Source organism: Eurypyga helias, unplaced genomic scaffold (assembly GCF_000690775.1).
Source record: "Eurypyga helias isolate BGI_N326 unplaced genomic scaffold, ASM69077v1 Scaffold19673, whole genome shotgun sequence".
Lineage (NCBI taxonomy): Eukaryota > Metazoa > Chordata > Aves > Eurypygiformes > Eurypygidae > Eurypyga > Eurypyga helias.
The window spans coordinates 775-27,817 of NW_010243319.1; the positions used below are offsets into that span (position 1 = coordinate 775).

General features: G+C 40.6%; 1 protein-coding gene across 1 annotated transcript; it reads right to left on the reverse strand.

Annotated features, from left to right (window-relative positions):
• Positions 1–630: 630 nt before the first annotated feature.
• LOC104503923 (RAF proto-oncogene serine/threonine-protein kinase) lies at positions 631–26,930 on the reverse strand. Its single transcript, XM_010149372.1, has 15 exons — positions 26,876–26,930; positions 19,333–19,548; positions 18,334–18,446; positions 17,145–17,247; positions 15,748–15,905; positions 14,686–14,784; positions 13,094–13,247; positions 11,528–11,587; positions 9,711–9,738; positions 9,495–9,622; positions 8,277–8,394; positions 4,293–4,377; positions 3,125–3,301; positions 2,215–2,261; positions 631–779 (listed from the first exon to the last, which is right to left on the reverse strand). The coding sequence occupies exons 2-15, from the start codon at positions 19,537–19,539 to the stop codon at positions 631–633; spliced, it is 1,626 nt and encodes a 541-aa protein (XP_010147674.1). The 5' UTR covers positions 19,540–19,548; positions 26,876–26,930.
• Positions 26,931–27,043: the final 113 nt, after the last annotated feature.

Consider the following 27,043-nt stretch of genomic DNA (forward strand, 5'->3'; position numbering starts at 1 on the left):
CCTCAAGCTGCAGTCCCAGTCTTTGTCCCATCCCCTGCCCACGCTGCGGAACACACGAGTATGCATGCGAAGGGGCGTGCCAGGTCCCCAGCAGGGCAAGAAGGGGCTGCAGTGAGGAACAGAGAAAGCCAGGCTCTCACCCATCCCACAAAGCAGACAAAAGCCTGCTCTCTAGTGGAACAATGCCATCTGGGAAAAGGCAGGATGACAGCAGGAGAAAGGCTCTCCTCCCTCCCTGGGAACAGCTCCTTGCAATTCCCCTGACAGCCCTGCCTGTGCCCTACATACTTACAGTAACACCAAAAATCAAAAGGAGAATCCTTAGGTGAATGGTAAAACACTCCAGCACTTCATTCTTCAATTCTACCTTGTCCTACGACTGGAATAAAAGTCTACATGTCACAGAAACAAAGAATGGTTTGGGTTGGAAGGGACCTTACAGTCCATCCCGTCCCAACCCCCCTGCCATGGGCAGGGACACCTTCCACTAGACCAGGTTGCTCCAAGCCTCATCCAACCTGGCCTTGAAGAGCGTGTGATTGTCCTAACGGCGTGTGCCGATTCACTTGCTCCAAAAGCTTTCGGACAGTGCTCCACTGACACAACGGGAGTTAACAGAAAGAAGGCAAGCTACTGAAAAGCAGCAAAATGTTTGCTCACCATCCACAAGATTGAACCAGTGGGCTGTTCCACCTGCTGAGATCCACTCCACCTGGATTTTACAGTTGCCAGACCAAAGTCTCCTATTTTCACAGTGAGGCCTTCATGAAGAAATATATCTACACATTTGTTAAAGAAAGACTGTAGAAAACTTGAGCAATCAACTCTGTAATCACGTCAGAAAATTCAAAGTGTTTTGTTACATGACAGCAAATGCAAGCCAACTACCCAAGAAGCTTGCCCTTTTTTTTTTTTTAAACCTTCTACGAGTTGTATCTTAAATAGAGGAAAAGTAATTTTATGGCATCCATATTTACAGATTTCACATTGAAGACAAAACAAGACGAGATGCTTCTGCATTACGTGGACGTGAGGACAGAAATCAACTGTGTTGATCAACATCAAGTGACTGCAGGTACTTAAATAACTGGTGTCAAAAGACATACTGGAAAACAACATGGAAGTCATCACAACTCAAAAAAGAAAACTAAGTAAAAAACATTAAAAGTAGAAACAAATCCCCAAATAAAAGTTATTTGCATGAAGCTCTCTGGCAATTCTCCTCAGCTTTAAGTACAATTTCACTATGTTAACTGGAAATACTACTGAATACTGTTAGGATTGATAACTAGCACCTTCTGTGTTGGGGTTATTTTAGGAAGGTCTCGTTTTACAATTTCACTTCAAAATACTTTAAGCTCAGAAAGAGGATTCAGAAACATGACAGACTCCAAGTTCGCTAGGTGAACTCCAGGTCAGAGGAGCTCATTCATGTCACAAAAAATGGTTATCGTTATCAGGAATCACAAACTCCTGACCTCCTCTACACTAAAATGATTACTTCTCCAGCTGAACTGAAAATGGGAATCCCCTTGCATTACAGAACTACTGAATGTGGCCTGGTTTTTTTATGATGACACCTGCAAAACATCCTGCTCACATTTTATGAAAGGAAGTTACCATTGATGCTGCAAGCTCAGTGGACGCTGCTCTTGACAGTTTCAAATGGAGGCACTTTCAGAGGCCAAAGACATCAGTTCACAACATTTTCACTCCATATGCATTACTAAATTTATATTTTTGCAAGAAATAGGGGTAAAAGTTTGCCTTTTCTTGAGTTTAAAGTAAGAGTTTTGGCTTCGTTTCTCCCAGTCGTGTGGAGGTGTTTGAGGTTTATTAAAAATCCAAGGGAAGCAGAACAAAGGCCACACGTGCACACACAGATCAGCACACACACCCCGTATCTCCCGTCAAGTGAGGGGTGCAGCTTCTCTCCGATGCCGCACGTGGGTAACAGAGAATTGCATAAATACCACCTAAGGAAAACACCACTTTTGGAGCACAACTGCTGCACATCGCTCTCCATCACAGCAGTTTGGTGAGCAAGCACAGGGGCTCTACGCAAGTCCTTGCTAAAAGGTAAGTTCCTGCTCACCACGAGGAAGCACTCATTGCTGTATACATTTGAAACAGGTGTTGCAACCCCCCAAAAAGCTCTGTAATAACAGCAAACCCCCCGCATTACAGGAAACGTGACTGATTAGAAAAGGATACTATTGGATTTCATGTCTCTGTGGATGATATTCTTTGCATGCAAATAGCTGGGAAAGAAAAAGCAGAAAATGCCATTACGAAGGCTGTTCACATAAACTTAGGCCTTTCAATTTACTGACAGACTGCCCCAGTTTCTTACATACTCAACCACTGCACAGACCTCTTGCTTTAGTCACTCACAGGATGCGTCTGCCTGGGGAAAAGAGAAGCCTAGGAAGCAGCAGCTGATGCCAACTGCCTCATGCATTACAGAAGTGAGTGAATCTCAGGAAGAGTGGCATCAGCAATGGGTAACTGTATAATGCCCTGGACAGATGGACGCTTTCTTCACGTGCATGAAATCTGTATGCTGTGCTAAGGTTCACTTGTTACAAACTGCTTTACTCTGCAGTCACAATACGTGTTCCTAGTTTTCCGGGCCTCTGACTGGAAGCCTGGGTCCTGGTCTACAAAACAGATGAGCACTGACAGCATCAGCCAGTGTCAGCATCTTCTAGGCTTTAAAGATTACAACATGTTGTGAAGAAGCAGCGAGGTGGTTACTCTATCAACTCGGACATCTGGAGAACGCTTCCAAAATGTGTGAGTCCTTTGGCTATAGAACAGGAACAGCCACCCCCTCATGTCACAGAATTTCCAGGAGCAAGTTACAAAAGAAGGTAGAACACCAAAGAGCCGACTGTGAAGCGACTAGTGCTCTAACATGCAGGAAGGCAAGAACCCATGGGGAAAAAAAATGCTAAATGAAAGTAGGAATGCATACAACAGCACTGAATTAAGGCACACGCTATTTGGCATACCATTCAACGCTGCTGTTTCAGCGCAGTAACCCCACACATTAGGGTTTGGGGTAGAGAACGGGAACACCATTCCAAGAACAAACCCAGCCAGCCTTGTTTATCCTACTCACTCCATTCCCTGGGCAGTCTGCCGAGCAATGTCAATGAGCTGGAACATTTGGAACTTGGTCTCTTGAACATGCAGGTGTTTATACAGGCTGCTTCCTTCACACCACTGTGTGACAATGGCCAGGTTATCCTTAGTCATGTAGCCCATGAAGAGCAAAATGTTAACATGCCGGGTCTTCCTAATAGAAAGTAGCAGAGAGAAGAATTAGTATCTTTATGAAAAATGGTTTCAAGTTCTTTTAAAAACACATTCTTGTCCAAAGCTTCAGCTTTTGAGCCCAAAACCAGGAGTTTCCTGCAAAATTTTTTGCAAAGCGGATGTGTGTGAAAAGTTTGGTTTCAAAAATAAAATATGGCACAGTTGCCCATTTCAAATTTTTAAATAAAATCAGCTGATTCTATGCTTTTTAGTCAAAATACTTCCATTTAGTTCCAAGAATTTAATTTAAATCATCCCTGAAGAAAAGGTGTCATGAAAATTCAAGAGTTTTGAAAATAGTAACCAGCATTCACACTTGCAAGTAGTATTAGAAAAAGTTATTGGATTAACAGAAATCGCCCTGAAAGCTGTGGAAAAAGTGGCAACTTCAGACAGAAGACTGAATCCCAACAGGAAACTAAAGGGTCATTATAAGCTGTGAAGTAATTAACAGACGAGAAGATAGTTACGTACTCCAACAGGTCTGTTTCAGGACTGACATTACAGAGAGTTAACTGGACACTACAAAAACAGTACTGAAAGCAGAAAACAGCTGTGCAGATCAAAGCATGCATTAAAAAAAAAAGGAATTAAGCTGTAATTTTACGAGTTACAGTTAAAGTATTCTGTCCAGTGATGAGAATTATGGCAGAATTTATTAATCCTCACCTCTTACTGCATGCCAAGCATGACCTGAACAATTATGGATGTTAGCATTATTTATCTGAAAAGACGACTTTTCAGAAATAGTGAAAAACTACTGAAATACTCCAAATTATGATTGTTTCTCACAGCTGCACAGCAGTGTTCAGAAGCATCCCCACATGCTCTCTAGTTACTCTTTTTCTCTGGAGACCGGCTTGGCGTGTCTATCACACAGAGAGTATTGGGCAAGACGGCTGAAAGGAGGGGTAGCAGTGAGATACAGTGCCTTGGTGTAACAGAATTTAGCAACAAAATTACCAACTCACCTTAATACAGCCACTTCATTTCTGAAAGCCTGGAACTGTTCTGGGGTTGGATCTACAACCTTTAGTATCTTCACTGCTACATCCCCTGAAAATATATTTACCGTGTAAGTAACCAAAAATGCAACTTTCCCCACACCCCTCCCCTCAAAATAACTTTAATATACAGTACACTTAGAAACCCTAATTTGTGCACAGTACACCTCTACTAATTTGTCCACAGGTCAAGATTTTCCTGCAGACATACAAACTTCTGTAGTCTAGAGCAATTCCTTTACCTGAATTTTAGTCTAATGAAAAAAAGTCATTAATTGTTTACATGCTTATCTTCTATTTTTTAACAGCTATGTCTGACCAGAATTACATACGCTTTTTGCAGGACACAAAGCTACTAAAATCTGAAATAGTGGTTGAAAGTGAAGGCATTCTAGTGTAGCTGCATGCCAGCACAGCCACAACAGCCTCTCGGCTTCCAAACAGTACCCCAAGTTTCATCACTTTCCCTTTTCTACCCAGCTTAAACACACATGTATATACACACACCCCTTTGCATTTTTGTATAATTAAGTCTAAGTTTTAGAGAGAGAGAGACATAAATTATATATGTATATACACACATCCTTTTATAAGGTAAACTTTATTTTAAAAACAAGCTTTTTAGATTTAAGTACCGCTAAGTTTCAGGAATGGGAGGCATAAATCTCCTATCCAGGAACAGCAGAAAAATTATTAATTATGTAACTGATTTTAATATTTCAATAGCAAATTTGGGGTCTCTGGAAAGCAGAATATCTTACTGTTCTTTAAACTGACAGATTATAAAGTTTTACTTCAAAGTTTCATTGGCACTGCTTTCAGTGTCAGTGCTTGCTTTGAATTTCAGTATCTGCTGAAGGGTGATGCAGACAGGAATATTTGATGGCCCAGTGCTATCTGCTTAGAGACTCTTTCCAGAGAAAGAAAGTTGTAAAAACCTGTACAGCGTACATCCAGAGAACAGTAGAATTGAACTGACCAAACCCAGATGTAATAGTGGAATGAAACAGACTGTTCCAACAAAAAGTAGAAGCACTAACAGCAAGACCCACAGATTCCTCAGTGAAAGCAGTAAATATCACATTCATTTTAACTACGAATGGACAGCATTTTAGAACTCAAGAGGGGGTGAACTTGCCATGACACTGTCACAGGAAGGCAAAAGCAGCTTAGGAAATCTGAAACTACAGTCTTAGTCCACATGCAGTAAAAAGATTTGATGCTATACTCCAGTATAGGCTTCTCCCATAGTTCAAAAGCTGCTGCCACTTAGCATTACACAATCCACCTACATTAAAAAAATGCCGAGTGACAGACTTCTCTGCTACCACAATCACTAATTATTTTCTTCTTGATATGGTCTCTTTCCCAAGATGTATTTGAAAAATACATTAGCATGTCTCTAGAACATAATGATCAGCTGCATACATTAGGAATACTAACCACTCAGTTAAAAAACACAATGTTGCCACAAAGTTCGAGAAGGATATGCAAACTGGTACGTCAAAGTTTCAAAGTACCCAGAGTGAACTGCACTACCTTCCACTGCAGTTAACAGTTACTTAATTTGCTGTATAATCTGAAGTCACAAAGATGCACAAACATTGAACACATTACTATAGATTTAGGTCTTCCCCCTGTAACTTCAGTAAAGGCAATATACTTCCTACTTCGTTCTCTAGCATCTCCATGAAGAGAACCATCTCACTGCTGTAGGATGCATAACGTTCCATAACTTACAGATCTCCCTGCTCACGCACCAGAACAGAAGATAACTGGTAGAAAGACTAGACATTCATAGGACTACTAAAATCACAGGCTTTGTAGCCTGTCCCTACTGTGACTCTGCGGATGTACAATGCGAGACAGACAGATGGTCTACCAGTATACTGCCACGAGCTGTGCCAAGGCAAGGCAAGCATGCAGCATCCACTGATTACAGGCCAAATGCTTTCAGATTATTTTCCAATATATTCTCCATTATGATCCATCCTCCAAGGATGAAAAGCTATTTTTAACCTTACACTGTTCTTACTGAACCAGGTGCCACATTTTATTTAGGCTTGATGGCATTTCCCGAGCCGTTCTCTCTACAGAAGCAAATACACAACAGCACTTGTTTTGTTCAGCAGCAATCTGAAGGCACGTCAGCTTCCACCACCCCCCAACCACCAAAACCCTAGAACTGATTACCAGGGTCAAAGGGGAAATGTGAGTGTTTATGATGGGTAGTCTTCCAACCCAATTAAACTGCCTTGGTTCTCTTTCCGCCTTTTAAATTTAGAAGCATGCTACAGGACACTACAGGATCCAAAGGGGGTCTGTAACAGAAGTGGTGCAAATAAGAAAATTAGTACTTAACCATCAGAACAAGCTGGAAAAATATGGAAGCTCAAGATACCTGTTCAACAAGACACGCACTCCACAGAGCAAGACTGTCCCTGACACTTCCATTTTCGTTTGGGAAGACCAAACCAGGGAAGCTTACAGGAAACCTACTACGGTTTGCATACAGCTGTACGCAGTCTTCCCCCGGTGCTCTCCAATGGGTCACGGCAAACAGCCCTTCACAGTTAGGGCATGTTAGGAAACCTCTCACAATGTAGCCTTTTCACTGAGGTCTGCAGCAATCTGCCCACATCAATTAAATTCACTGAGCTTCACCAAGGCATTTTTATTGCTGCGCTTGTACCATTAAAACAGGTTACGACAAAAAATCCTGCGGTTTCACTAATTCATGCACTCGTGAACTCCCAGTTTCTTCATTTCTAAGCACAAAAGACTTGCAAGAAATATAAACCCTTTAAATCCTTTAAGGCCACGCCGCAAATGATGGTTACAGACCAAACGAAAACGAACTGCAGGAATTTAACTTGGACTTCTCCGAGAAACCAGCAGAACTCTAAGCAGTTACCCCAGACAGGACTTTGAATCCTACGGCTCTCGACTTAGGTGACAGCTATAGGGCCAGCTCAGGCACACAACTGAAGGCTCCTGGTAATGATTTAGCTCCATGTATTTCCGGTTCAACATATGAAGAACCAAGGTTCTTGATACACAAAGACTGTTTATTAACATGAAATCCAAGTACATTAACAAGACATTCACATTTATTACCTTATTCAGGGAAATCTTATTTAACCTATTTTTCGTCCGGATTTGTGCGCTCCATTGCACTTCCATAACGGAAATGGTTTAACTGTTCACGAGTATTACTTTTCACTACGTAAGAATAGTCCCTCCATTGATGTTGGCAACACTGGGGCTTTAAGACATCCAAGTATTGATTCTTTAAAAACGGAGGACGGAAGGTAAGTTTCCAGGTTTTTTTTTTTTAGTCAGCTTACTGTATGACAATGATGCTATTTAAATTAGGGCCTGGAGGGGGTTTGCATGTGTTTCTTTTTAAATCACAAGCCCTGAATTTGGAAACTAATTCTGTAGTTCTGCAACGTGCCTCTTTTCAATGTATTCCAGTTAACTTTAGGATATAACTCTCACATCAACCATTTCTTCCTTAGAAAAACTCCACAGCAGAAGCAATTTATGCTTAGTTCCTTTCCTTACCACCTTGAATGTAAGTATGAAAAAAAGGTACACACCATTTAACATCAGGCTGTGACATTTGCCAGCTAATTCTGCCAGTTCAATCCCGCTACCAGAGTGAAATCTTTTCAGAAAAGAAGGTGTGTTGGAGAGCACGGTAACACGGAAGGCAACGCTGGCTCCAATGTAACGAACGTGCAGATGGCAGTTAGGAGATTCACATTCGGCTGTTTGTTCTTTGCCTTAATTTCCACACTGCTAATATTAGGAAATTATCATTTCTCACCTAGTACCTTTGGTGGCAGACAAGCACACAGCACCATTAAAACAATTTTACCTTTTCCTGGCTTGCTGTCCCACAGGATCAACATTTTGAGAAGACAGTAACACTTGTCAAGAACTTACCATGCCATTTGCCTTTGTAAACTGTCCCAAAAGAACCTGACCCTATTCTGGTAGAAAGCATGACTTCACTTGCTTCTATTTCCCAGTAATAACTGGAATCTCTCTGTCCACGAGGCCTCTGGAAGAAAAATTGACATGGCTTTACTTTACATTTACACACCAAGCATGAACTGCCTGCCTTCACACACATTTAAGATGCACTGAAACTTCGAGGGTTTTGTTCTGCAGTTTGGACTTTCATTTTTCTTCTCAATTTATGAGGGGGTGGTGGTTTTTTCGGGTTTTTTTTACAAAAACAACCCAAAACCTTTTCTTGGATGGCTTTAACTGCTTAAGCAGCTATCATTAAGACCTGCACTAGAAACTTAAACCCTGGTCTTGGATCTTAAAAGGAAGAATATTTTATAATCAACTATTTAAAGAGATCTGAAATACTTAAGAAGCTTAGTGACTTTTTCAAAATTACAGTACTAAACTTCAAGAACTCATTTACATATTTAAAAGGAATAAACCAAAAAGATGAGAGCAGAATCCCCAAATGTCTAGGTGATTGACAACTGAGTCCTACTAAGCTTTAAATCCTATAAGCCTTCAAAAGATTCAAGATATTATTCATTATTATTCTAACTTTTCTTCCCCCTCCCCCCAAGTTTACATCAAACCACTGAGGGAAAACTCTCATTTTGTTAAATCTCCTTTTCCCTGAGACATTCTGACTAACTTCACTATGAAAATGATGGCATTATCAATACCCATCGTCTGTGGAAGCTTTGGCAATACAGTTCAAAGAGCGGTAACAAGGCTAACTTCGAAGATATCACAAAAAAGTAAAAAAGATGCAGCCCTGGAGCTTTAAAAAGGTAATCCTCGAATCTGTACTAAAAAATAATTTCACAATACTGTCCAAAATTAATTTTTAATCCAAAACACTTTGGTCTGAGTATTTATAATGTAATACAATACTGCTACCTTTCCCAAGTTAGAAAAAATTATATCCCTATGGTGTACACAGGGTGCAGAGTAATCCAAGATTACCACCAGCATGTACAGCAAAGTTCAGAAACGTATCCCAAAAAAACACCACTCCCAGCCTAGTTTAATATTCCCAGGGCAGGGGGGTTGGAACTAGATGATCTTTAAGGTTCCTTCCAACCCAAACCATTCAATGACTCTATAATATATTAAAAAAAAAAAAAGAGAAATAAATCCAGTACTTACAATTTTGTTTTTTTCTTGTGTGTTGGATCCAGGGGCTCTTTCTCTTTGGGCTGGGACTGGGGTTTTGGGCTGGGACCAGCCAGTGGGGCTCATATTGTTAGGACTTCCAGACAGAGCAGAAGGTGAAGCTTAAATGTAAAAATAAACAAGGAAATTATGAACCAGAAAACATTCACAAAATAAGATATAATACTATTTTATTTTTGGAAACCATACCTGATTCACTATGGCTTCGAATTGCATCCTAAAACAGAGGAGATGGACAATAAAGTTAATAAATATACAAGAACATATAAAGAAACAAGCAGGAACATCTTTGGTCAAGTGTGATACGGTACTGACCAACACCCTCCAGAAGATGACAGCCTGGTTATTTTCTAGTCACAAGAATCCTGTATGCTAAAAACCATGCAACTTGTGAATTCTGACAAAACATGAAAAATATTCATAGCGTATTACAAGGTATTACTACCAAAAAAAGAGAAGGGGGGGTGGGGGTGGGAAAGACAGCGACCAAGAAGAAACACCAGAAATACTGTCTGCATTCCCGCTGCTGGAGTTTTGTACATGCTTGTATTTCAGATCTGAACACAGCTCCAGTATCTCCAGGGGACGTGTTCTCAAAAAGGTTTTGGGTTACAGGCAGGAAAACTTTTGAAAGACCCTAAAATATTCCATGTCAACACACATTTTGAAATACCATACTATTTCAACCCAAAAAAGGCTATGTCTTGTGCCCTCATGAAAAAAAAAACCACCCACTAACTAATTTTCAAGACATTTTTCCACAGATTAATGTTTGATGATATCTGAAAAGCATGTTCTTACACAGTTCACTACTTGGTACAGTGCAACAACTCTCACCTCATGCCACAGGCACTTTACAACACAGTTCTACAGCCATGCACAAGATAAACTAAGCTCTGACAAACATGACTTCACAACTTTTCTCACCTGCTACGTATTATCCCACAGAACATACAGGAAAGGTAAAATATCCAGGTACTGTATAAGTACAAAGCAAGAACATGCACTACAGAAATGTTAAATACTGCCAAAGTTAATAGAAGTAAAGTCAAACTGTGTAACTAATTAGTAGAATAATAAACGTAAGATTTCATAGGAGGACAGAACACACCCACATTCCACCATACAGTTTTCAAATTAACTCAGATTATTCTCAGTAAAGATTCATTTATGCAATACACCATTTTAGACAGCTAGTTGCATTCTCCCAGGCTTGACTCCGTATTCCTGCCAAGTACCACTACTCTATGCCTGAGTGGATTAAAATCTGTCTAACTACCAACGAAGACCTCTTGCAAGTTACTTTTGTCCATTTTGAGGACAACACAAATCTTTAGGAACCTGAATTAATAACAAGTGATGTTCTTTTGTACATCAGCCTGAGAATGTAACTCGTTTCAAGTAAGCTGGCAAAGGGTAACTAAATCATTTTAAATTGTGCTCTTACTTACGTAACTGTTTTTTCTTAAGTAAGTATTTTGGACTTTAAATCATGATGTGAATATTTTCTTTTTTGCTTCTGAATCCCTACAGCAAATGAACCAAAACCAGTGGTCTTTAGGATTGTTCTAACAACACAAATAATACCATACACAGTGCTGTAGTCTTTACTTTGATGTGAAATAAAAATAGTACATCATGTTCTTAATCTAAGGATTTTGTACAGTTATATTAAAAAAATTTGTTTCCACAGGAAATGCACCACACTAAAGATGTGTTGAGAGGGTTTTACATTAAGAACTATGCAACCAAATGCATCTCTAATCCAAGCCTATTCAAATTCACACCAAATGTCATAGCAGCATGGATTCATCCAGCTAAACTAAAAATGAAGCTCTCTATCATTTCACCTCTTCCAATTAGCATCCTCAGTATTTAAGCATAAACATGCTATGAAGACTTTCATCAAATCAGCTCCAGCATCACATGAGAACACTGCCATGGCTTAAAAGTTATAGCAATCCTGTTAATCACAAGAAAACAAAAGGCACCAAGAAAATACCTACTCTTCCCCTCAAACAAAATCGTCTGCACCAGGAACTGGGAGAAGCATTCAGGCTGTTATTCTAGGCCAACACAGTAAGAGATAAAAGAGAAGAACAGAGGAAGTATAAAAAAATATTTTAAAAAAATGTTAGGATAAATGAAAGAAAAAGTGACCTAATTTGTTTGATAAATGACAACTAAGTTCAGTAAAACTTTCAAGTAAGCATTCCTGTTCAAACCCAGATGTTCACTAGTGTCCATCCTTTGGTTAAGCCACTTTATTACGGTGGTGTTTCTGCTGTCATACTAGGCCTCCCCTGCCTTTTTTTTGTGCTGGTTCTTTTACTTTTTTTTTTTTTTAAAGCCTTTTGGAAAAGCAGGTATTGCCTTTAAAACATGACAACTATTTTTATTCAGTCCCTATGATATTATGAAGAGCCAGGATAGAAAGCATTTTTGTCCCTACTGCTATGAATAAAGGATAAAGAAAGAACCCTTAAAGGGTCATGACACTATGGAGTTCGTAATTCATATTCACTTGAGTGCTTCATTATTTTTTGTGTCATAAAATAAAAGGTTGTAAGCTTAAGAAAACTCAAGAGAAAGAGAGGATACCTCTCCCCATAAAACCCAGCTGACACAAAGCTTCTAACCAAAAAAGCTTCATGGGGCTGCAGCGCACTTTTCCTCAGTTCCACCAAAGGTCCAGAGGACTTCTCTAGCACATTTCAGCGAGTCCTCAGATTTCATAGCAGCCTATAAACCACCAGCTGAAGATGCAAGTAAACTCCACAGTCAAAGGCTTTGCCTTGGACTAAAGAGCTTTAAAACTATTCCGGAGCAAAAACAGAGCGCTCTCTCTCAAGTCGTGCAGTTCAGTTTTCTATCTGCAAGCTCTCCTGCACACCACCCCCTTATTTTGTTACAGTTATCACAAAACAAACCCCAAAAAACCAAACACCCAAAACACTGTAGCCCTGACTTGAAAGAACTGTCTCTCACTACTGCCAGTGTAAGGCAGGGAAAAAAAAAGGTGCTGCTTGAAAGCTAAGGACAGAAGAAATATTCTCAGATACAGATGGCTTTAGCACATGAGCCCAGATCACTGTTAATTCTGTACAGGTGGAACACAGAACATATTGCCAGTAAGCTTGGACTGGAGTGTCCAACTCCAAGAGTTACATCCAGACTGACAGTACTTGAAGTCTGACTCAGAATAAACGCCAGCTCCCCCAACAGACTCAGATTCCTCAGTTTGAAAGAACCTTCTTAGACATGCCTAAAGTAGTTCTTCAGCAAAACTGAGCTTATTTTCTATTCAGTTCTGTGAAACTTGACTGCTAATGCCCCTACATCTTTACAGACACCAAGGATCTACCTAGAACTTCAAAGTTGATAAAGACTGCAAGAATGAGCCATCAACTTTCTATGTAGATGTCGCCCACATTTTTCATCGCTCAGCCAATTAAGGCAAACAAATTAAAGCAAATGACAGAAAGCAAAGAAGAAAAACCAACCAGTGACTATTAGATAGCCAGTCACGATTTTAGTTTAACTTTATGCTCTTCCCTTCCTATCAACATTACCTCAATTATCCGGCCGTCCACAGGCATCGTAGTGCTAACCATATGGACATTTGGCGTGGATGTAGATCGCTGTCTTTGGGAAAGGGAGCCCTCAGAAGAAGGATTTGATGTGTTGAATGTGAAGGCATGAGGTGTAGAATACCTGTGCTGGGAACTGAGAAGGAAAGAAAGAGAAAGGAAAAGTTATGGATATTTTTTCTCCTCTAGCAGTTGAAAAATACTCTTCAGTGTAACCTGTTCAAAAGCAATATAGACAGAATCCAAAACAGAGAAAGCTGGGACTTGCATGCTAACTACACTATCTGGTCAGCTGAATCATTCCCAGTTTAACTCAAGAAACAAATTTTAAAACTTCAAGTATGTGACCTGACAAGATGTTATTTGTCTGGAGTGTTTAACATAAGTTACGTTTCTGCAATTACGAAATTCACCTCAACCCTCATCAAATCACATTTAATATACTGACAAAATACCAGCTCTGCTGGATTAATTCAGGCCTGTGCAATTTAAACAAACTGCTCATTTCAAGCCTGTAATGCATAGCTTAAGAGCTAGTTTTACTGCTAAGCCCTGAATTTGTAAAGGTTTGCAAGACTGTTCAATGGTTCAGACAGAACAGCCAGCAAGGAAGTCATGAAACCCAATACCAGTTAAAAGGAGGCCAACACTAAAAACCAGTTCAATGGAGAGTTACAAATCACAGCTAAGGTCACTCAAACCCTATTTATCCCACATCACACTTAAGTATCTTAACTGAAATCAGCCAGACCTCACAAAAAGCTTAAACTGTCATTAACGAGTCATTGTTCATCAACACTGGAAACAGAACAAGATGGCAAAGAGAATATAAGACCAATTCCTGATGCAGGTCCCACTAAAATAAATAAGTAAATACACAGAACCATTTGCAAATCAGCTATGTGCTCTGTGCCTCACTCCTGAATAAGGCAAGACTTTTTCAAAGGGATGCAGAAAAAACAAAAGATGGCCTGCCCTCTTCAGCCTCTAGAATGTCAGAGAACAGAACACCGGCCCCTTTGAAAGGAAAGCAATTTTTAGCCTATAAAACTACAGGAACATTCCCTTTAGGTCTCAGAATTTTCTTTAAGAGCAGCATGTTTTCAGTTTCCACTGCTCTCTCTTTAAACTCTTATCCGTCATCGGAACACTGCAGCGTTATTTTAGCTCACGTACCCAAGTCATGCAAAATGAGTCATGAACCCTTACTTGTAGACTACCTGACCAGGTGAAACAAAACCAGTTCACAAAAATACCAAAGGGAGCCTTGAATTTTCTTAGGCAGGAAAACAAAGGTTTCCAGAAAACCTTTAACCACCTCCCTTAAAATCTTAAGGCTAAAAACTGAAAGTACAAAATCCCAAATCACTGTTTTGCTTGAACCTAAGAACAAGAAAGGATGCTCTGTATTATCTGTGATGAAGTGGTGTTGCCCTGCACATTTACCCCAACCTTCTACACAACTGTCCTGTTTTTAAGGAGCTGGGGGTGTTTCTTTTTTTCTTTTTCTTTTTTTTTAATTTTTTTAACAACTGTATTTCCCAAAACAGAAATGACAGGAAATACTAGCTTACCTAACAGGTATCCGGGAGACAGACTCCCGCAACCGTCTCATTGTCAAGGGAGGTAGTGCAGGGACACCACTGTCACTGATATTTGAATTTAGGAACAATCTGAAATATCAACAAAAACAATTACAATTTCAACTGCTACACTACCTCCTGTACAATGCTCTTTAAAGCTGAAAATTTAAAGGGCTGCTCCTTTCCAGCATAATTAACTTCATGAACACATTCCTAACTTTACATAGTATTTTTCCTCTGTGTATGGTACGACTAAAAGCTACATCTTCAGACTCCCCAAGAAAATTTCCATGTGTTGTTTCTAAATTTAAGAAATCTTTTTACATCAGACTTCAGATTTTCCTCAAAGGGTATCTGAGACCAGATTTTTTGCATTCTGTTAAAGGCAGGTAGCACCAAGTGGCACAAGTCATCCTACCCTCTAATGACTAGTCAGCATAAGAACAGGCATAACCATACGACCAAGTTCAGTTATACAAAACACAATCACCAAGACACATAAAATCAATCTGAGGTTTTAACAACTTTGGCATAAAAAGGACTACTTCTAACACAATGATTTTCAACTTTTTCTAATCAGTATTAGGAAAGCAGTATCCTTCAGCAGTTTCTTCAGCATTCCATGCACTTTCAACAGTGTCAAAAGTTGTGGTAGGTCTGAATGCTCACGCTTCCAACAGCCAAAAGAACTGAATCATGACCTGTTTCTTCTAATAAAAGTGTTATGTGAGAGAAATTACTATGGCTTCCCATGTTGAAACAGAGGGCGACATAGCAACTGCCTGGGCACTCAAGACCTTTGTTCGCTTGTCCCAGAATATTAAATTTTACAGCAAGAACAAAATGTGTTTGCTGTAAATGGCCTTCTTCACCTGGGAACAGACAATCATTGCTGGCTGTTTTATGACATCAATACACACATTCTCTAGATACTGACGAAAGTGACTCCACTTCCCAACAACCCACATTCATCTCTGTCATAAGAGATTAAACTAAACAATGCTTGTCTCTCACAGAGAATTACGGTTGCTATTAAAAGGGAACAGTCCTTACAAGAGTTGCCTGATATTGCTCCAGTCGACACACATGGTTGGCACTTTAGTGCTGCAGTGCTCGTGGAACTTATAACAGCACGTCTGACACCGAAACCCATTTAGCAGGAACTTCTGGCAGATGTCACAGAACGCAAGCTTTAGAAAGGTCTTCCGAGCCTAGAAAACACATTAAATGATTAATCCAAGCTACTAATTCTCTTCATTAGCTGAGATTAAGATCTTCAGAGCTTGACATAAACACACACAGTGCTAAAGTGTTATCAGTGCCTCCAAAGTGCTACCGAACTAAAAACCACACCTGAGCATCCTTGCATATTTTCCCAGTTTGGTTGGAAGCCTGGAAAGCTTACAAACATTTAGGACTTTGTTTAGGTGATTATATATTAAAAAAAAAACAAAAAACCACCCACACATTTGTTTTATTAGTCCAAATGCTTGTTGTGAGTTTACGACTAAGCCATACCCCTTGCTTAAGAGATACAATTCCTTAGCAAATAAAATAGTTTAAGGAAGTTCTAAGTTTTTAAATGGCATCTAACTTTTTTAAAGCTTCTGAAACACAAAAAAAGCTTGAAGTGAACCAAAGGATTTTTTCCTCCGGAGCATACTGTGGAGGAAGGCTCGCGGCCTGAGCTTCTTCAGGCCTGGAGAGAAATATTTTCTGCTGACCAACTGCAGATAATTTTATTTTTAGTTTTCCAAAAACGTAAAGTAGAAGCAAAGCTACTTTCAGTTTTTGTATAACAATCCCAAGCTTTCTCATGGATGCAAATCATAATCCTTTAGTTTTGCCACTTGGAACAATAGATGTCTGGGACAAAACAATAACAAGGCTAGAACACAGGAATAGAGTTCCTTCAGATGGAGCACAAAATAATGCAAGGTAAAACTACTAAGAGTCAGGCATTATCTTTATAAAAAAAACCAGCCATGACCTTGCAGAATAACTGCAGCCCTCTACGTTCAGAACAGTTACCAACAGCCCAATAAAGCTGCCCAACTCGACCAATGAGCCGCAGACTGAAAATGCAAGTTACCTCCCAGATCTGGACTTTAAAGACATGATACAATACATAAATCTGTAACTGTCATGTTACGTCATTTATATAAAATAAAAATGAAAATCAGATCTTTGAAGAAAATGCATAATGTGAGCTTTTAAAGTCTGACAGCCAGGAATCAGTAAACATAAACAGAATTCTGGCATTTCATTGCAAGTTGGTATTTAGCCAATCTAATTTGTGGGGAGCAGGGGTGAAGGCATCAAATCATCATCTGTGAAATCCCGCTCTTTTTAGAAAGCTGAAAGGTACCTAATGCCTAAACCATTCTTTGATGGAATACGTTGTTCAATTGACACAATTTACACCAAAATACAGACAAGAAAAAGCTTACAAAATTGTGTGTAGTGAGTGGAACGTGATCAAGAAAGTCTACTTGCAGTTCCTCTCCAATCAAGGAGGCAGCATCCGTATTCCAATCCAAACGCACTTTTTTTCTGAAAGAGAAAATGGGGACAACAAAATTACTTCAGAGGTAAGAAGTCTGGCCTAATCAACTATCTATGTCTTGTGAGTTTTCTTGAGCAAACTGAAAACAAATACAAAAAAACGTGGCTAATTTCTGATAGTGAGCTGTATTTGTGTCTTTCACTTAAAAAAGTTAGAAGGTGCTTTGAAACCACAACGATTTTTCTGCCGATTTTTTAGCGTGCAAATCATTTAGATATATCGATTATTTGAAATAAGACACCTAGAAGCTGTAATGGCATCACAGAAATACCCTTAAAACAAAACATAAGAAATTATGAATGGCAGACTTGGTGACATGAAAGCTAGACTACGTGCTTCAGCCCTAACGTCACTGGTGACCCCAGAATGGACTCAGTTACACAGAGATGTAAACCCACAGGGCATTAAGCCCAAGCCTTACGAGGTGTGAAGTTAAATGTATTAACTCCATGAGATACCTTCACTCCCTCAGCTTGTAAAAGAATCATTTGGTATTTAATAGCAGCATCCCCGGTCCTACAAAAAATAAGGAATATCTGAAGTGAGATTTAAACCCAAACATTGAAAAGTTGTAGAGGAATGTACAGCCTTAAAACTGAGCACACAGAGGAGATGTTCATTTAAGTTGGCCAAGAATCACTAGCACTGAAATTTACCAACTACAACTGCACAGGAGAAACACACCTCCAATATCATAGAATCATAGAATGGTTAGGGTTGGAAGGGACCTTAAAGATCATCTAGTTCCAACCCCCCTGCCATGGGCAGGCACATCATTTCAGCTGGAGAATGACAAAAAGCTCTGTAAGACACTGCAAACCCTTGAGTGTACCTCTCAATTTCGAGCATTTTTAGTATTTAGCTTTAAAACAAAAAAATGTTTTAATACCCAGGAAGCTGAAGGAGTTTACCTAGAGGAGGGTAAAGAAAGCAACATGGATGTGTTCACAACCGAACTGCACTTCTAGAAGAAGCTAGCAAGACAGGAAGAAAGCATTCTTGCTGCTATTCTGAACCCAAGATCTTTACACTCTCTAGTTGAAAGCTTCACATATAACATCACAGACTCTTACCCTTTCGGCTCAGTAAGAAGTCGAAAAACAGCACAGCACTCTGGCTGCAGGCCTCTTACTTTAAGTGCCTTCCTCAGACAGTCATGTAAGGTCATCCCATTCCGCACATTTACCTGGGACCAAAGGGGAAAACAGTTTAGTCAGTGATTGTAGAATTTGTTTCAGGTTTGGGGTATTTTGGGTGGGTTTTTTGGGGTTTTTTTTGGTGGGGGGACAAAGTAATGTTTTCTCTTTTTCTTTAGACATTCCACTACAACTGCACAGCCGTTCACTTTTGAAGTTAATAAATAGGTAAATAAATATTACTTGTCTGACGTAAGAGACTGTTGCGCCTTCCAGTTTCCCCCAGCCAACCTGTCAGTCAGGCAGGGTTTCTGCCACAGATGTAACTATTCTGTACTGATGCAACTGAAGTTTTGAAGCCATTTTGTAACTCTCCAATTTCTTACAGTTACCGTGTTTCTGTGAAACAGGATTTTATACAGCAGGTAGCTTGTAAAGTAACAGGAATACAGGCAAATGGAGTTACCCGAAGTATAGAAAAACGCTTGATTTAGATTTCGGGGAACTTTGTGTAGGACCATTAGCAGCATGCTCAAATCTAATAGAAGTGGTCCCTCAAGAAGTTTTACTTCAGCTTTAACTACCCTACTTCACTGTGGGCATCCCAGTGAAGGAAACTGTGAGAGAAATGACTCCATGTTTTATTTCACACAGGCCTCATTGTTCTGGTCAGCCAACTACTGTCTTTTAATGTTTGGTACGTAAGCAAAGCATCTTGCTCGTGTGTTTTGGAAACATACAGCACTGAGGTAGAGAAATATGGGTTCTCAAAAGACAGATAACACTGTTTTCAAAGTATGTTCTTAAGAATTAACAAATTGATGACAACACAATCACAATAAGACCTTTTGTGAAGCTTCTCTTGCCAGATACACGTCATAGTGTTAGCAACGGGAACAGCACGGCATTTCTTACATACAGGTCATCTACACTTACCACTGTGCGCTGCTTGTTGGGCAAGAAAACACGGATAGTGTTACTGGTTTTGGAAGTATCTGAGATTTTGCCATCATCAGATGCCCGGCGTTGATAACCAAACTGCTGGACGATAGTAGGTGAAATACAGTTTGGGCCGTCAAAGACGGAATCCTTCAGTCCAAAACCATTACTGATAGTCTTCCAAGCTCCCTGGATGTGCTCCATTGATGCGATCTATGAAAGAAAAATTGAGGGAGTCAGGGAAAATCACAGTATCCTTTGCCATAAAGTGTTACACTTTCTTCCTGACACAGACCTCCCAGTCTCTTTTGAAAGCATCTGGAAAACAGCACTGCCTTTTCCCTTGTGACATGATCAACCTACACATAACATGGTACAGTTCACCCACATCCGCAAAATTAACTCGTGTCTTGAAAGCATTTGGCTTTCTCCACATCACAAATCATCAGTAACACATGCATGATTCCTCTCACCGCATCTCTGGTGTCACAGGAGCAGTTTACATCATGTTCGTTTAGATAATCAGTGCGTTAGGGGCCTTCATAAAGGTGGCTAGGTGCTAGCTGCAGGCCCAAACAGCCCTGCAAGCACTGACAGTACTATTGAGAAAAAGAGGCCAAAGAGGAATTATAATAAAGAGTATTAATTGAAGAAATTCCATTTTTATCAGTGATTCAGGGACTTAGTGTTTGTTTCAGGTCTTGGGTTTTTTTTGGGTTTCTTTTGCGGGGCGGGGGGAAGGGGCTGGTGTGGTTGTTGGTTTATTTTTTAAAACAGTAGCAAGTTTAGTACTGTTAGTATATAAAAAAACACGTAACATTTTAATAGTATCACAAGTTACATAGTAAGAAACAGAAAAAACGTTCCCAACCCACGCACACACCACGCGCAGTTACGCTTCAGCATGAACCTCTCCCAGCGCAGGGACATGAACACCCCCCTGCCTACTTCCAAATCAACAGACAGTACTATTTTTGCATACTCAGGGTCAAAGATAAAGCTATCAGTGTATGTTTTTCCCCAGCTACCACAATTCCAATGCAGCTTGAAATACAAAGGGATCGTTTTGGTCAGTTCATGAACGTCTTTCACTGACAACGTACACAATGACAGCATATCATCCTCTCCTGCCCTCCTGCCTTTCCTTATCACTCCTGCAGCAAGGCCACCACTTGTGCAGGTTCAGTGGTCCAAAGGTTCAAAATATATAAATGCCTATAAGATGCCCTCAATATAAGAGGAATATTGAACTGCTGGAGTGAGTCCAGAGGAGGCCACGGAGATGCTCCGAGGGCTGGAGCCCCTCTGCCCTGGGGACAGGCTGAGAGAGTTGGGCTTGTTCCGCCTGGAGAAGAGAAGGCTCCAGGGAGACCTTATAGCACCTTCCAGTGCCTGAAGGGGCTACAAGGAAGCTGGGGGGGACTTTTTACAAGGGCCTGTAGTGACAGGACAAGGGGTAACGGGTTTAAATTGAAAGTGGGGAGGTTTAGATTGGATATCAGGAAGAAGTTCTTCCCGGAGAGGGTAGGGAAGCACTGGGACAGGTTGCCCAGAGCAGCTGTGGATGCCCCATCCCTGGAAGTGTTCAAGGCCAGGCTGGATGAGGCTTGGAGCAACCTGGTCTAGTGGAAGGTGTCCCTGCCCATGGCACGGGGGTTGGAACTAGATTATCTTTAAGATCCCTTCCAACCCAAACCGTTCTGTGATTCTATGATTTAAAACTCAACACCCACTCATAATCCAGTAAGATTCAGATCCTTAGAATTATTTTCTTTTTTAAATGGTACATAAATGACAAGTCTTACATGTCATGTACAAAGGGAACAAGGAATGGGAAGACACAGAGACATTCTGAAAGAAGGAGGCAGGAGGGAAGATAAAAATTGAAGAATACAACTGAGTGCAGCATGCACAGGCAGGTACAACCACCTCGCAGTTCGTATGCACTGCCCTACTGTCAGCAGCCAGAAAGGTGAAGAAAAAAAAAGAAAGTATAGTTGCAACAACCATATTATGTATATGGACAGCTAGAAAAGAGTAACTAGTTAGATGGTAACAACAAAACCAGAGTAGAGATAAGCAGATAAGGGGAGTAAGAGAAACCCAGATGGTTTGTTCTCTTTCCTCCTCTTAACTTACCCACTATGAGGAACCTATTTTATTTCACCCTTCTAGGTAATACATGAGACAAAACAAGAGGAGGAGTTCAACTGGATTTCTTTATGGAGTACGCTGAGATAAGGAGTAGCAGGGCAACCTTCAAAACCTCCTTCTTGTCACTGCTGATGTAAGGAACACGCTAACGTTACAGCCTTCATATTGAACTTTTTGACATTTTCTAGAAAGTACTTGCTTCCTCACCTCAGCAGGCAAACGTAAAACATGCCAGCCTTGGCTGTTCTTCCTGCCTAAACTGAAGGCTGTGGGTTCTACTCACACACTTCAAGAGGGAGTCACCACTGATGGGAGAAGATGAGAAGCTGGCTCAGATCTGGCCTGGACTGGGCAAAACCCTTCAACTGGCTTGAGGGTGGAAGGGCAGGGGAGAAGGAAGGCAGGGAACCCCTGATGAAGAGTTGCTAAACCTGCTCTTGGCATCCATGGTACAATAGCATGCAGTTGGCAAGGGGGAGCTTTTGAAGAAACAGCAGTAACCAATTGTCCGGCTGCTGACTTCTGCAGCTATTCAGAGGCAACCCTCAGGTGGGACGACAGGAGACTCCAGGCTCCCAGAAATACTTCTTCACTCAGGCCAAGAAGAGTCTAGTCAAGAACACTTCAATTCTGATACCACATGGGCAGCCACCAGACATGGTCAGTTCTCAAGCCCAGTCACTGTCCTCATTCTGTATTCTTCCATGCTAATAATTTGGAATAAAAGCTGCTTAAGAAGTAGATTTATCAATTACACCTTTCCCCTGCCCTCTAGTGTAAAGAAAGCTAGCTTAAAAAGTTGTATGAATATATAATGCACTTTGAACTCAAACAGCTCACTCCATACACAGATCTGAGGGAAGAGAATTACCACGGCAACTACTTGACCAGCTCTGAACTGACCAAAAAAAATAAATCACACAGCATAGTATTGCACAGGCCGGTACTTCTAGCTGGTACACTGAATACAGAACCAAGCCCAACAGCAGAAGACAACAGACATACTATTTCACAGGACGCAGGTTAGCGTGTCCACCTTCCGGCCACCGTAAGAGCCAAGAGGTGCGCACAGCATAGCTTATCTACAGCTTCTCTTTCGGTGTCCTGTAACCTGTGCCCCAGCATTGATTTGTTTATTTATTTTGGGTCTTTTGCTCCAACCAGTAACTGATGAAAGTCATTTTTACTGAAACTAAATTCATTTTCTCCGACTTTGCCAAGATCCACACCAATTCACTCCAGTGAAAAGATGTCTGATATGTTCTAAAGAAAAATTTAATTTAAAATAATGGAGGAAAGATTTTTACAGTGATGTCTTCATAAATATATAATTCTTAGTTGGTTGATTCCAGAAAAACTAGCTTTTCTTCCTTTCAATGTTACAAGCATGTTTCTGAAACACACTCATTACCAGACATTAGTTCTATGTTTATGCCATGCTCAAACAATCCACTGCCAGCTGAATGTTCTCATGTATCTTTCCAAAATTTTCGCCACAATTTTTCTTCCATGCGACTCTTCCCTTTCATGAGAACTACTTCAAACAGCCTGTCTACAACTGAAAAACTGCAACAGCAGCATTCAAAGAACACTGAAGATATTAAAGTACATCAGTCCCCTCCTAGATGCAGTACTGCTAGGCATCTGACGCAGATTCTTTTCACATTAAACATTCAGTCTCAGCAGAAGAAAAATCTCTTACCATCCCACAGGTATACTGCACACTGACCAAGACTGCACTCTTCATTAGTAGTTTTTGCATAATTACAGATTCTGATAATTAGCATTAAAGTTAATTTGAACAAGCATTAAAACCAAAAGCATGAAACAGTTATGCAGTGTGCCCATCTGACAGTAACAAACTCCTGGAGAGGATTCACTCATATCCACTCCTATCATTCATTCATATCCAAAAGATACTTTCAGTTATTTTAACTTTTTCCATAACTGAACGGTTACAAGTTTACAATGTCTCCCTAAGGCATGCTGAAACTGGCAACGAAGCAGCCTGAAAGTTCACAGAATACAAAGCTAAACTCCTCTCAGCATAGACTTTAGGTGCCTTGCCCTTTCCTTTATTTCTGAAACAAACACCAAAAGCTTGGAAAGAAAATGGAAATGCAGTTCCCCCTCCCTACACATGCACACTGCCATTTTTATCCCCACTATTAACAGTCACACTCATGTTTAATAAAATACCTCTAACAGAAGCACAACACCACAGAACCAAACCCAGAAACCATTCAAAAGAAACACTTTTGCCAGGAAATAGAAGCTTTAGAAGTCACTTATAGGGAAAGTTTTCATCTCTGACACAAAAAGGTCAGTAACACATTTAACTGTGGTCCTTCCTCAGTTCCCCTCCCATACAGTAATTCTGGATTTAATGCTCCATGGGTGACCAGTTGTCTGGGAGCAAAAAAGAAACCTGCATTAAACTGTATCTACTGTGATACATAGCAGTACTTTTTTAAAAGCAGCTTTTCATAGCAGTAGAAGATGAATGTGGCCCCACTCCTATATCAATAAAGGAGGCTGTGATCCCTGTAAACACAAATGCAGGGCATGAGTTAGGATCAGTCTCACAACCCAAGCAAATCTCATATCTATAATGTTGGCATTTTTCCTTCAACATTCTTTCAGTTTAGGAGACTGATGCTAAAAAGCAAATTCCCCCCTAACAGAACTGACAAAAAAAATTAACAGGAGGAAATGTTATTGTTCAGGGTGGAAAAAACCCCACCCTAAACAACCACCAATGCTGCGAGATTACACATACAGTTTCTGCCTCAGGTGTTCTGATCTTGGAAATTGCTTTTCTCACCTCCTTGTGGTTTCTCTGAACCCTCCATTTCTCAGTCACTATGTGGCTGACATAACTCTGAAGTATTTAAGGAAAAAAAAGGACATTGGTTTTCCAACAACTGGGCCCTACAAGGAGGCACAAGCAACACAACTCAGTCTGACACGCTTTCAGACTGATTAATCTGTTGCAAGATTAACACTTTTTTGTTAATACACCAAGTCATACCGCTTGGCTGCAGCAGGCTGTACTTTGGGCTCTGGGAAGGGAGTATTGGCCACCAAAACTATTGGCACCTTCAGCCACTCTGTGCCTGCTCTCCCCTGTTGATCAGAGCAGCACCTGGCTACTTTTCCTGACCAGTTTTTAGGAAGAGCTGTTTGGTTTGTCCTTTCCACACAGATCATTCCCGTCCAGTCACCCATTTCTTCCCACACGAAACTTCTATCAAGTTCAAGTGCGGCGTTCTGTAAGCTTCCTTCCAAGTCTGGACCCTGCATTAGAGAAACAGGAGCAGCGGGTAATGCTTGTAGCTAGAAGAGCACAAAGGGACACCGAATCCAAACGTGTCCCTTTCCCAAAGCAAACCCAGGTGAAGAGAAAAATGCAGCCTGTGTTTCCAAGCTCTCAAACAGAATTTTCTCAAATTTTAGTGAAGTACTGCTGCTGAGTTTATACAGGCTCACCAAAATGTTTGTAGAATTGCTATCAGAACAGCCATGAAAGGAAAAGGCAAGCAAGGAAAGTACACAACGTTTGCACATAAATTTTGTACAAGTTTTGCTAAGGAGGCACCAGAACCCTACACCATGGAGTAAGACCTCCACTTTTTTTAGTATAGTAATTTATAATTTTTATCTTAAAATCAAAATTGATAAATCCTGACCGGATTTATCCGGTCAGGTCGGTGTTTCATGTGTGTTCTCTCAACATTCTGAAGGCTGTCACAGCTGAAGTGATATAAAAGACATTCTCATTTTTTAATTCGGTAAACTCAAAGGCATTACTAGACACAAAAGCATACTGGACACTGCTGTCTTATACGTGACTCTATCAGAATCATACTACGACACTCTTGTTGCACTTAGACTGCTTCTTTCTTCACCACAACAGTAAAGTTCTTCACAGGAGAATCCTCCAAAGAAAGACTTAGAACTTGAAAGCCGACCTGGCATTGCAGAAGTGGGGTATGAATTTACACGTGCACTGTCATGACACACACAAGACACCTTGTCCAAGCATTTTCCTCCCCGAGTCTTCAGTCAACTGTACATACTTCTCAGACACGTGCCTATCTGCATTCTGAACTTGCTCATGCCTGAATTGTTTCAAGTACGGATGAAAGCCCCAAAGTGTGTTTACAGCTGCCTGGAACTCATCCACTTTACAGCAAGGATGAAAAAGTTACTCAAATGTCAGCAATCCACCGAATGCCCTTCCCACACAAGTTCTCAAGGACTAAACAAAAGTGACTGAGAACCCCAGCACAAAGAATTACTGGCCCTGCCCTCCCTCGGCTGCACGTCGTAAATGAAGCAACTGAGAACACACCAGCCTTGAAACCAACCGCCGATTTGCTGAAAAGGAACACAACCTGGGATTAGGTTACACAAGTAACTGCTGGGAGCTGCCAGTTAGGCCGGCTAACCGTACAGTTCGGACATACCACACTTACTCTCCACAGAGGCACACGGTTACACAGAACAGGAGGCCGTGATCCAGCTCATTCAAGAGTTAAGTGTTCTCTGCATTCACTCAGGGCAGCTTTAATAAATGTGGTTGAATAAATGGGGTTTATTAAATGTGGGCTCTGTGCCTGAACCAGCAGTGCCACCACTAGGGAGGCCACTACTGCAATCCTAAGGGCCTGGGCATGGAAACAATTTACAGACCAGGGGGTGGGGGAACGGGGGCAACAGCACCAAGAAGGGTTGGGAAGGGGCCTTGAGATATCCTCCTGTGAGAAGATAAAACAAGTGATTCTCCTTTATATTTTATTATAAAGTGCACCCGGGAACAGTTGAACATGTGTTTCTGCAATATGAACTGAATCCAACACCATACTATTTGAGTATTTTAGTTTACAAGCTACCAGCTCAAACAACTTGTTTCCTCTGAAACAGCATTTGCAAAGAAGCCTGTATAAAATGGCAAATAAAAACTGAATGTAATTAGATACTACAGACTGTATGCAAGCCAAGGTAATTAGATTATGTCAAACATGTATTGTCCTGAGTGCCTCCAAAAAGGCGGCCAGTGCTATCTGGAGAAGAAAGGCAAATATCAAGATCTAAAGTTCTACACCGAGGAAGGGCTTTCCCCCTGCAAAGTAAATATCCACAGAGGTGGACTAAAGTAAGAGCTTAAGTTAAACGTACACTTCTGATAAAGCAAACACTGGAACAACTGTAGGCATCACAGTAATTTTGGTGAATTTTCAAAAAACAAAGAGGAAATTCTAGTAGCAGGGAAGGAATACAAGCATAGAGCTCGGTTGTGGTTACCCTTCCCCAGGAACCTCAGAAGGAAGAATGGGGCAGGGTAAAGAGGAAGGGAAAGATAACCAGAAGTTGTTATTTATACCTTTAGTTTTCCTTTAAGCCAACAGAGTCCTATGACAACAGGATGAAGTACATCATCTGTGGAAGGTAACACAAAAACAGAAGATATTTACTATTTTAACAGATAACCTTATACACATGCACAACATACTAAATTAATAACCAAAAGATTATTTTGTGAATTGCATCA

Bases quoted from the DNA above. Each gene is read 5' to 3' on its own strand.
- LOC104503923 (XM_010149372.1), bottom strand. From the start codon at position 19,539: ATGGAGCACATCCAGGGAGCTTGGAAGACTATCAGTAATGGTTTTGGA. The intron at 17,248-18,333 runs GTAAGAGTCTGT...TTTCTCTTTCAG, and splicing joins CTTCTTACTGAGCCGAAAGG to AAAAAAAGTGCGTTTGGATT. The intron at 14,785-15,747 runs GTAAGGACTGTT...TTGATATTTCAG, and splicing joins AGCAATATCAGGCAACTCTT to ATTGTTCCTAAATTCAAATA.